This window comes from Zingiber officinale, chromosome 10B, assembly GCF_018446385.1.
Source record: "Zingiber officinale cultivar Zhangliang chromosome 10B, Zo_v1.1, whole genome shotgun sequence".
NCBI lineage: Eukaryota > Viridiplantae > Streptophyta > Magnoliopsida > Zingiberales > Zingiberaceae > Zingiber > Zingiber officinale.
The window spans coordinates 2,130,324-2,142,522 of NC_056005.1; the positions used below are offsets into that span (position 1 = coordinate 2,130,324).

At 33.2% G+C, this 12,199-nt stretch overlaps 1 protein-coding gene across 3 annotated transcripts in view; it reads left to right on the top strand.

Moving 5' to 3' along the window:
• The first annotated feature begins 5,612 nt into the window (after positions 1-5,612).
• LOC122029354 (phosphatidylinositol 3-kinase, root isoform) overlaps positions 5,613-12,199 on the top strand; it is a 33,732-nt gene continuing 27,145 nt past the window's right edge. The window contains exons 1-7 of one of the 3 annotated variants that reach the window (XR_006125017.1): positions 5,613-5,938; positions 6,379-6,513; positions 8,412-8,508; positions 8,663-8,759; positions 9,967-10,125; positions 10,220-10,429; positions 11,195-11,373. Coding sequence is in view for 1 of the 3 variants with exons in the window: in XM_042588303.1 (XP_042444237.1) it covers positions 6,405-6,513; positions 8,412-8,508; positions 8,663-8,759; positions 9,967-10,125; positions 10,220-10,429; positions 11,195-11,373 (851 nt within the window). In the remaining 2 variants the exon portion in view is untranslated. Of the gene's footprint in view, positions 6,126-6,378; positions 6,514-8,411; positions 8,509-8,662; positions 8,760-9,966; positions 10,126-10,219; positions 10,430-11,194; positions 11,374-12,199 lie in introns of all 3 variants that reach the window. The other 2 variants (XM_042588303.1, XR_006125016.1) reach the window with 2 other exon arrangements.

Here is a 12,199-nt window from a genome sequence, read left to right on the forward strand (position 1 = left end):
ATAACTTAGACTATTTCAAAATGGAACATCAATCTACTATAAAAAAAAAAATCCTTTTTCTGTAAAAAGAGAGATTGTCAAACTAGTGAAAATACTTCAATTACTACCGTGCAATATCAATCTAGTGAAAGTCTTTTTAATTCCTAGTGTCCAAATTTCTACTATTTCCTCCCTTAGTAACGACTATCAGCAGGGCTGGACCTATAGTGTAACAAGTGAGGCAAGTGCCTCGGGCCCAAAAAAATTTGGCCAATTTTTTTTAAAAAACTTATTAGTTTGATATGTTCATGAGCTTATTTTTAAGAAGTTCATAAGTAATAGTTGATAAATAAGTCTTATCTAAATTTGTATTCTAAAAAATATTCTTAGTTTTAAACGTGATTATGTAGAAAAGAAATTGACCGATTCAAAAAATGTTAAATAAGAGAGAAGAAATCAACAGATTCATCAAACATTCACACGCTGAAGAGAGGAAGGAGCTTATTTCTTTTCTCTAAGAGTTCAAAAAAATCTAGATTTGATCAAAACTTGGTTGTAGTTGAACATATTGTAAGTGAAATAGGAATTAAACTTATTTTTTGAGAAAAGTATATCATTCGAAGAAAAAGATAATTTGATAAGATCAACAGTGAAAAGGTACCTCAATCTTCTAAAGAATCTTTTTGAGTTAATTACTTCATATTTATAATTGATCAAGCTCTTTCTTCACTTGAAATTCGGTTTGAGCAATTTCAAAAGTAGAAAAAACCTTGGGATTTTTATTTAGTTTGGAGAAGTTGTTATTTTGTTTGAGTTCAGTAACTTTTACAGTTTTATTTTTTTTAATAGATTGTAATTTATATCTCAAGATATTCTCAATTCATTGTACTTTTGAGCCATTAATTGACTATTACTTATTTGTTTATATGATTGTTATTTTATTACTTATTTAGGGATATAACTTAGACTATTTCAAAATGGAACATCAATCTACTATAAAAAAAAAATCCTTTTTCTTTAAAAAGAGAGATTGTCAAACTAGTGAAAATACTTCAATTGCTACCGTGCAATATCAATCTAGTGAAAGTCTTTTTAATTCCTAGTGTCCAAATTTCTACTATTTCCTCCCTTAGTAACGACTATCAGCAGGGCTAGACCTATAGTGTAACAAGTGAGGCAAGTGCCTCGGGCCCAAAAAAATTTGGCCAATTTTTTTTAAAAAACTTATTAGTTTGATATGTTCATGAGCTTATTTTTAAGAAGTTCATAAGTAATAGTTGATAAATAAGTCTTATCTAAATTTGTATTCTAAAAAATATTCTTAGTTTTAAACGTGATTATGTAGAAAAGAAATTGACCGATTCAAAAAATGTTAAATAAGAGAGAAGAAATCAACAGATTCATCAAACATTCACACGCTGAAGAGAGGAAGGAGCTTATTTCTTTTCTCTAAGAGTTCAAAAAAATCTAGATTTGATCAAAACTTGGTTGTAGTTGAACATATTGTAAGTGAAATAGGAATTAAACTTATTTTTTGAGAAAAGTACATCATTCGAAGAAAAAGATAATTTGATAAGATCAACAGTGAAAAGGTACCTCAATCTTCTAAAGAATCTTTTTGAGTTAATTACTTCATATTTATAATTGATCAAGCTCTTTCTTCACTTGAAATTCGGTTTGAGCAATTTCAAAAGTAGAAAAAACCTTGAGATTTTTATTTAGTTTGGAGAAGTTGTTGTCTATTGATGAAGATGATCTCTTGAGCTCATATGTCAATTTTCAAAATTCATTAACACATGATGGGTGTTTCGATGTTGATGGATCAGATTTATTTCTAGAACTAAAGTTATTAAGACACTCATTATCTGGAGAAGCAACAAGAGCAATTGGTGTGCTGAATTATTTAAAAATAATGGATGGTTGTTATTCAAATGACTACATCACTTATTAAGTTTTGCTGACTATACTCGTTATAGTTACATCTATCGAAAGGAGTTTTTCAAGTTGAAGTTGATTAAAATTTATCTTTGATCAACTATGTCGCAAGAAAGACTAAATGGATTAGCTATATTATCTATTGAGAAAACAATCATTGAGAAAGTTGATTATGCAAATTTAATCAATACTTTTAATTCAAAAAATGCGAGACAAATAATATTCAAGTACTAGTTCGGAACATAAATTTTATATTTTGTTTGGATTTTTTTTTGTTTTTTTAGTATTTGCTTACTACATTATTTTTGATGATATATTTTGTCTATATTTTATTCTTAGATTTCATGTTTCAAATATTTTTATATTTATATTGATAAAAAATATATGAATATTAAACTTTGAGGGCACTATATTTTGTGCTCGCCTCAGACCTCAAAATCTCAGATCCGGCACTAACTATCAGTCATCCTCTATTTGTATTGAACGAGATAAAGGAAAAAGAAAATAAATATATGAATATCATGTTAATATACACGATGAGATAATACGTTCATATCTAAAGACGGGACCTTATCAACCAGATATGTTGGAGTATCCGACTACAGAATCTAGAAGTCAAAATCGTCAATTTTATAAAAAATGGTTCAAAAAATTTCATTAGTATGAGTATTCGCTTTCAATAAATAAGATATATTACTTTTATTGTTTTTTTTTTTGAATGAGGTTAATTCGTCTAATATCTCATCATCGGTCAATGAAGAATTTAACAATTGGAAAAGGGTAAATCAAGAAAAAACATATGCATTTCTTGTCCATATTGGTTTTGTAACCTCTTCGCCTCATGCCATATGCGAGAAAAGAGCTAAAAATTTGATAAAACCCTCACAACATATTGATAATGTGATGCATGCCCAATCTCAAGAAAAGAAGAAAAATCATTTGTGTTTGAGACCTCAATTGTAACTATTTGTTGGTTAACATTTCAAGGTTGTGCCTTTAGAGGTAACGATAAATCTTTGTTTTCATCTAATAGTGGAATTTTTCTTGAATTGATAAAAGCTTTTGCAAAAATGAGTACAAAAATTAATGAAATTGTACTTAAGAATGCTAAAAAAAATGCCAAATATATAGCTCCAGAAAATCAGAAAAGATTTTACATATTATGGTCAATAGAGTATGAAAGATGATTTGTGAAGAAGTTGGAGGTAAATGCTTCTGTATTCTTGTTGATGAAATATGAGATATATCTAAAAGAGAGCAAATGACCATTACCTTGAGGTTTGTGAACAATCATGGGATTTTGACAAAAAGATTTTTTGCTATTAAAAGTGTTAGTGATTTTACTTCATTGAATATGAAAAAAAAGAGATATCGAATATTCTTGTTCATCATGACCTCTAGGTTAAGAAAATTAGAGGTCAAAGATATGACAGTCCTAGCAATATACGTGGTGCATGGAATGGACTTCATACATTATTTTTCAGAGATTGTCTCTATGCATACTATGTCTACTATTTTGCCCATCGATTACAATTGACATTGGTTTCTGCAATTAAGGATGCCAGTGTTATTTGGGAATTCTCATTTGGATAATATTATCAATATTGTCACTTCTTCTATTAAGCATATTGCTGAGCTACATGTTGCACAGAGAAATTAAATCGAGAATATGTTAGTAATTGGAGGATGTGATTCCGGAAGTAGAGCTAATTAGATTGGTAATTTACAATGAGTAGGAACTACTCAGTGTAATTCTCACTATGACTCAGTAAAAAAGCTTCATAGGTAAGTACATTGTAACTTGTAAATTTTTTAAAGTTCTTAGTGACCATTCTCCAAATGAAAAAACTAAGGCTGAAGTTCGGGGATTTATAGAAACATGGCAAGCTTTGAATTTGTATTCGTTTTGTACTTAATGCATAAAATTATGAGAACAATCGATACTCTTTGTTAAATTCTTCAAAGATAATTTCAAGATATTTTGACTGCTATTATATTTGTCTCTACGACCAAAAGGATAAGAACTTAGAAAATGTGGGTGGGAAGAAGTTCTTTATGAAGTGAAAGATTTTTGTTCAAAAAATGAAATTGATGTGCCTGACCTTGATTGTCAATATAAGACCAGTTATTTCCATCAACAAACTACAGTTGAGCATCATTACCACTTTGATATTTTTAATGCGACAATAAATTTCATCTTGATGGAATTAAATGCTCGGTTCAATGAGTCATCAGTGGAATTGTTTTCTCTTAGTACAACTTTTGATCCTAAAAATTCATTTGACTCATCAATTAACAGTGATGATATTTGCAAGCTTGCATCGAAATTTTATCTTGAAGTTAAACCAAATCAATATATTGTTACTTTGGATTATGAATTGGTACATTATAAACTTGATATGATGAAGAATTTGAAGGTTTCTATATTTGTTAAGTTGTGTTACCAATTGACTGAGAGTGAGTGGTCAAAGGTTTATGATTGATTCATTGATGTTACCTGTTTATACTGTCATTATTGAGCGAGTCTTTTCAGCAATGAAGCATGTGAAGACGTCACTCATAATAAAATGCAGGATGACTTTATTAAAGGTTACTTGATACTCTATATTGGATGAGATTTAACTAAGGATATGAATATATATATACCGGATCTAATATCTAATAAGTATCTTTGAAAAAGGTAACAGTCTCTTAGACCCTAAGTTGCTGGGTTTTTTTCGTTAAAAATACTTATATATTAATAACATTTGGCTTATTGTTTACAAATAATAAAATTACAAAAATCATATAATTTGAAATATATGTATATATAACGTTTCCAGATTGCACATAATTTTATTTATTATCGTACTTAATATTTGAAATATTTATAATTAAACTTATGATATAGCCAACTTATTGTGTCATATATTCAATGATTGGATAAATAATGCGCGGGAAAAGTGAGCAGATCCCCCAACAAATGCAACAGACTGCTTCATAAATTAGGTTAATTCGATTACTTGCTAAAAAATTAGCCTTAAAATTCCACCTAATCAACCTGACCCGCTGTTCCAGCGCATACCAACATCTAGGGCTGTAAATGAACCAAACGTCCGTGAACAAACTTGGTGTTCGGTTTGGTAAGAACTTGTTTATGTTCGTTCAATATACATAAGATTAATTAAACAAACATGCTTGAACAACTTGTTAAGGTAAACAAACAAGCTTGAACGCATATGTGTTCAGCTCGTTAACGTTTGTGAACAACGTTCGTGAACAATGTTCGTGAACAACGTTCGTGAACAATGTTCACGAACCATATTTATAAATAAAACTTTTTTCAATATCCAAAATAAATAATTAAATAAATAAATAAATTTAAATTATCAATCTTAATAACCAATCAAACAATTAAAACTTTCAAACAATCAAACAAGCATGAATTGAGAGCTTAATAACATCTAAACGAACCAAGCTCGAACCAAGTTCAAGCCAAACTTGATAACATCTAAATGAACCAAGCTCAAGCCAAGCTTCAAACAAGCTCAAGCTCATAAAAAATAAACCAATCTAAGCTTGAATACTCATTTCAAAAGCTTAGTTCATTTTAAGCTCGGCTCAGCTCGGATCGATTATCTTATCAAATAAATTTGAGCATCCCAAAGTTTGGTTCGGCTCGGCTCGGCTCGTTTACAGCCCCAACATCTGCCTGATTGTATCCGTTCTCTGCGTCGGACCCATCACCCATCGCCTCCATCCTCCTCCTCGACGTACTAACTCCTGCCGATCTCCCTGAGCCGCTGCACATCCAGTAGGCTCACTCTGGGCGCCGCCCCACTCGTTCCACCTTAAAAGCGACGCCGACGGTTGGCGAGTTCCAATCCCTTGCTCTTCCTATTTCCCTCTTAGGGCTACCTGTCAGGAGCAGGTCGTCAAATTCATTGGCAATTGAGATAACGGGATTGAAGGGCCAGAGGCGGAAGACCTGCTTTCTTGTTTAAGTGGGCAGATTGGATTGGTGAACGTCAGGGCTGCCGATCTGGTGTGTGACTGTTAAGATTTGGTTGCAATTTCCGACCTTCGATGAATCGTCGTGCTCCCTGCTGACACCAAGGTGGAAACTTGATTGGCCTGTGGGATTGAGTAGAGATTGACGCCAATCTATTTCTTACTTGGGTTGCCACTGCGGGTGGACAACGATTTCTACCCTGGGCGTGAATTTTTAATCAGTATACACTATACTAGCTCCTTCAATTTCCTCTTGTTTGATTACTGTGATTGCAAACTTAGCTATCTGTTCATTGTTTGAAGTACTTAGTTGTATGCATTGTTTTCATGAAATTATGTCGCATCAGGATCCTTGTTCGAATTGTATCCTATTTGTGACCAATTGCCGTCAATTCTATCTAATTGTTCCTGTTGATAACTACTTCACATTCTGTTGGGCCTAATTGATAATTATTTTTTATGGTTATTGTGTAGTGCTTTGAAAAACTTGGATAATCCATATGGGTGGTAACGAATTCCGTTTTTTCCTTTCCTGTGATATAAATCTCCCGGTGACCTTACGGATCGAGAGGCTTGAAGGCAATCTGCCAAATTCCGTTACATCTCTAGGTGAGTGTTCTTATCTTCTTCAGGCTTCTTTTCCCAACGCAGTTAAGTATAAGAACTTTGGATTTTATAACCTGATATTCTTTTCTTATTCTGGCTAACCTGGATTGGGTTAGTCAAGCAAAAAGGGCAATGAGTGGTCAGTTCTAATAATTAATCTAGTCTATGACTTTAGTAAGCATTGCAGAATGATAGACTAACAATGTATTTTATTCTTTGTGAGATCATTCCTGAACAAGTTTATACATCTATACTTATCAGGATATAAAAATGGGCATTCTGTGCTATTCTTCATAGCCCAACGTTCTATGATTGTGGCAACCATCAGTTGACTATTCATCCTCCATTATTCAATTATGCTTTGTGAGATCGTTCCTGAACACAATGCACAACATGAAGTTTATAAATCTATACTTATAAGTTCTATGTCAGGATATAGAATTGGTCATTCTATGTTATTCTTCATAACCCAACGTTCTATGATCATGGCAACCATTGATTGACTATTCATCCTCCATTAGTCAACTAATCCATAGTGTCTTGTTCACATCCATTGAAATTTCCATCTTTAGTTGCATTTGAATCAATTACTATAGCACCAATTGACTAGACGTACCATCAATGGATTTATCAGTGATATTCCCTGCCAATCGAACCTTAGTCGACTGGGCTTGTCGATTGACGAACATATGATCTTTTGTATCAATTTGAACCAACAATCGATTGATTGTTACCAATTAGTTGACTGTTCCACTCTAGAATACCCATCTAACTTGCAATATTCAATCACCAATCAGCTGGGCAAACCATAAGGGTTACTGAATACCACGATCACAAGCCGACTGATCTACAACCATCAGTCGACTGTTCAAATAACAAAATCCTAAAACACTTGGAGTGTGGTTTACTCAACCACCAATCAATTGGATTTCAATTATCGATAGATTGGTTCCTTTGATTTCAATCACAATCGTGGTTGAGTTCGCCTAAGTTGTTATCTAATGTCGCCCCTTGTATACAAGGTACTCCGCTTGCATCTCTCATAGAGTTTTTCTAAATCTTGAGGTATTCTCTTGTCATGTTACGTCCCTTAGATGCCCTGAGCCTTTGGCTCCTCTTCTTGCTATCCTTCACGCCTTTTCTTACATAGTTCACCTCCTTGGCTTTATGTTGCTCCAATGCTTGTTGTCCTATAGTATCTCGGATGCCCGCACCATCCTTCTTTGATCTCTATAGATCTCGACTTGCGATCCCTTAAATGCCCACGCCATCCTTCTCTCATCTTAATGGATCTCATTTTGTGGCCCCTTAGATGCCCACACCATCCTTTTCTGATCTACGAACCTCTCCTATGGTCCCTTGAATGTTTTGGCCATCCTTTGTCTATCTCCACAGACCTCATTTAGTCCCCCGGATATTTCCACTATCCTTCTTTGATCTACAGACCTTGAGCTATCAAACACATTGGCCACATCATGTCAACTTATATACCTACTAGATCTTGATGACTGCACACACAAGTTAGACATAACAACAAACCTAACTTAAATCCCTAGTCCAATTCATCAAAACACTTAATTGCCTAACTGCAGAAGGGGACAAAAGTTCCAACACCTATTGCATTATGATTGTCAACCTTTGCAAACTAGTGAAATCTTCAAACTTAGTTCTCGTGGAGTAGCCTCAAGAGTGGTTTTACAAATATTTTTTTACTAGAGTGGTAAAAAGCCAGACCAAGACTATAGGAATATATGTAATGTCTACATTAGCACCCAAAATTTTGGGCTTTTCTTTTTACACTTTGTATACTAATTATAATGCTGATGGTTGTCTACATTTTTCTTTCCTATCATTGTGTTGTTAGATACTATATTCCATTGTTTTTTTTTTATCTTATTCAGAAAGCAATTCATCAAGTGGGAACAAAAATGCAGAACTGTTTGTTGAGTGTACCTTGTATATTGATGGCGTCCCCTTTGGGCTGCCCACAAGGACAAGGTTTTCTCTATTCTTTTCACCTTGCATACACTTATTTCAATTCTATTTGTAACCATAAAAGCTATATGGAGCTCTGAGTTCCTGCTATTTTTATACCTTTTTAACCTTTTATTTATTTGTATATTATCTAAGTGAAAAAGTTTCATATGCCCAGGCTAGAATCATCAGGACATCCATATTGCTGGAATGAACTCATCACATTGAGCACAAAGTACCGGGACTTAACTTCACGGGCTCAGCTTGGTTTTACTGTAAGTCTACACATATTGTGACTCTAGCAATAGATCCTTTTTTTCTTTCCATGATTCATATACATTGACATAAAATGGCTTTAAGATATACTACCTTGTAAAAAATTGCTTAATTGTCTTGCTGATAAATGCAATTTATGCTCTTTATTTCCATTTGAACAAGATTCTAATTGCTGAATTGGATTCCTTTCTATGAAGTATACTTGGTTTTAGTGTAAGTTTGCACATACTCCGACTCTAGCAATAGTCATGATTTTTTTCCCCCATGATTCTTATAGATTGACGTAAAATGGCCTAATGATATGCTAATTTGTAAAAAATTGTTTTAATTGTCTTGCTGATAAATGTGATTTATGTTCTTTATTTCCATTTGAACATGATTCTAATTGCTAAATTAGATTCTTTTCTATGAAATATGCTAAAACTCTTAGTTCTTGTCTGTTTATTATTAGCTCTGAATTAACAAATATATGGCTTTATAACAATGACTATAATGTTGTTATTAAACTTAACATATCAGTTATAAATATGAAAAGATTTGTTGTTGTCTCTATGGCCTCTGCTGATGTTACATGTATCATAATTTTCTATGTTGTGCATCTACGGATGAGGTGCAGTAAGTAGGGCTGGTGAGAGAGCACTTTTAGATTTCACATTTGCACGATGTCTGCAACTTATTTTTTAAGTAGGGTAATGATTTGTGTTATAACATTTCACTTATAATCATGTTTGTTATGCTTATGAGATACCTAGGGAACTGAGACCATAATACTTCTGTACACTCAGAGATGATATTATTATTTTTTATATCCCACAAAACTATGACAAAACAATGGCAGATATCTTCATAAGAAAAGATGGCAAGCAACTATTGGGAAAATTAAGAGAGCTGGTTGTGCTTCAATTCTTATAATCTTCTTCCATGGTAGACATCTATACTTTTTTTTCCTCAAGTGTTGAAGTAATCTTTCCTAATAAATTTAGTTGGATCTGGAATATCAGATCAACAACAAGGAATACCAAGTTTTAAGCATACAACAATATATAGATGTTTGTTTTATCTGTATAAATTGCTTTTGTTTTCTTGAATCTCGTGGATCTTTTTTTGTTTCAATATATAGTACCTCCGTTATCTTTCTGTGCATATTCATCTGTCCTGTTAGCCTTGTTGTTTTAAGATTTGTTTCTGTGTTTAATTTCCCTGTAGGTTTGGGATGTCTCATGTGGTAATGATAATGGTTTAGTTGGTGGAGCAACAATTTATCTGTTTAATAATAAAAAACAATTAAAATCAGGGAGGCAAAAGCTTCGACTTTGGCCTGGAAAAGAAGCAGATGGAGCAATTCCGACTTCTACACCAGGAAAGGTTATTATTAGGTTATAAGTTGGATATTTTTTTTTATTGACATAGACTTTGCATCAATAGTCATCCACCTTTTTAAATGCCTACAAATTAGCAGGTTGCCAAACATGAGCGTGGTGAGATAGAACGTCTCGAGAGGCTTGTAAACAAGTATGAAAGGGGCCAAATACAACAAATTGATTGGCTGGATCGTCTTACTTTTAAAGCTATGGATAAAATTAAGGACAGAGAAAACCTTAGTAATGACAATTCTCACCTTAGCGTGGTTGTCAGCTTCTGCACTTTTGAACACAGAGTTGCTTTCCAGGTTAGCTGTACCTTCACAAGGCTTTCATGATTTCATGGCATCTTTTTTGTTTGCTAAAATTTGGACTCTTCATGCTTCCAATCTCATGCATAAATAGTAGCCACATATAAACATTTTCATTGATATTGTTACGCCATTGCTAATTGGTTAAAAAAGGGTTGGCTACTAGAACTGTAATTCTGTGACAGTCGAGGACCTAAGTTATCATCATTTGATTATTTCACAATTACCTTTCGAGTACTTTTGGAAAATGAGTATTACCTTGAGAACCATTTTTCATGTAACAGGAAGATTGCCCAAGTAAAATCTCAAATTATTTTGGTGATGGTTAATGATATTAACTGAGTTATATAGAGAGGCGCATTTACTTTTTTTCCCATGCTTTGTTGTTAGAGATCTTAGTCATGGATAACTTAGACACTTAGATTACATAATCTATGAGATCAAATGTGTAGAATTCATCTATGTTTGTACATCTTTCAATCCATTATATGGGGTGGTGAGGAGCAACTTCAGGCTGGTTGCATAGTGTTTCTCTAAGCTACTGGCTACCACTGAAACTTGACTTTGTTGCCTTTTCAACCTTTGAGGAATTTCACTTGGACCACACAAGATTTAAATTTGCTATTTAAATTATCCTTTCTGTACAAAGTTTTAGTATACATTTGGTTTTATTGTGAAATCTTTCTATCTGTCATGACCAACTCAAAACAAAGAATAACTCTGTCGATAATATTGACCTTATTTCTCATACTTGCCGTGCAGGAATCTGGGGCAAACTTTTTTGCACCATCCCCTGTATCATCCACAAATGAGCTTGTTACTGTATGGGATCCTGAAGTTGGAAGGACAAATCCTTCTGAGCACAAGCAATTAAAACTTGCTAGAAGCTTGACACGTGGGATTATAGATAGGGATCTCAAACCAAGCTCTAACGAGAGAAAGTAAATTCATTCTTATTGCTGCTATTTTCTGCTTTTCCATGCTTTTTCTATGTTTAACTGTTTATCATTGCCAATATCTAACAAAGCTTAACTTTCTTTAAGTTATTCTAGATTTCTTGATTAAAAATAGGCCCACAAAGTTTAGTCAACAATTGCATTTTCATGGTAATTTAAACCTGATGGTTGGAACATTGAACTTTGGATTAAGTATACCGACATTGTGTCCCAGGGAACATGTAGTTTGCCAAGGAATATTTGTGTTTGTTACTTGAATAATAGAAAATCAGTATCATATTAGGGAGATAATTGGACTCTATATTGTTTCTAGCCTTCTAAGTTTCTCATCATCCTGTCTTCATTAACAGAACTAGGGGGGGCGGGGAGCTGACAACTGGGCCAGTTGCCAGTTTGCATTCAAATTCATTACTTTTAATCTTTTATCATGGGTCTGCCTCTGCCCAGCAGATTCCTGGAGAATACTGCAATTACTATATGGCATTTATCATACTAATCTCTATTACTTTTGTTATGATGGATGCACTCTTCCTGCCTGAGTTAATTTCAAATTATTGGAAGTACATTTTTTTTCACGTACCATTATTACAAAACACTCACTTTGTATGTGATACTCTTTTCTAAGCTAGGTCATGGAAACCATTAGTCAAAAGATCATCCTCCATCCTCTGAAAATACTTCCATGTTCTAATTTGATGTGTTCTTGACCCAAAGTGCTTTGGAATGTGTTTTTTTTCATAAATATACCATAGTAATTAACCATATTATATAAATTTTTATAAGCTTTAAGTAAGTTTTTGATATCTTGGAT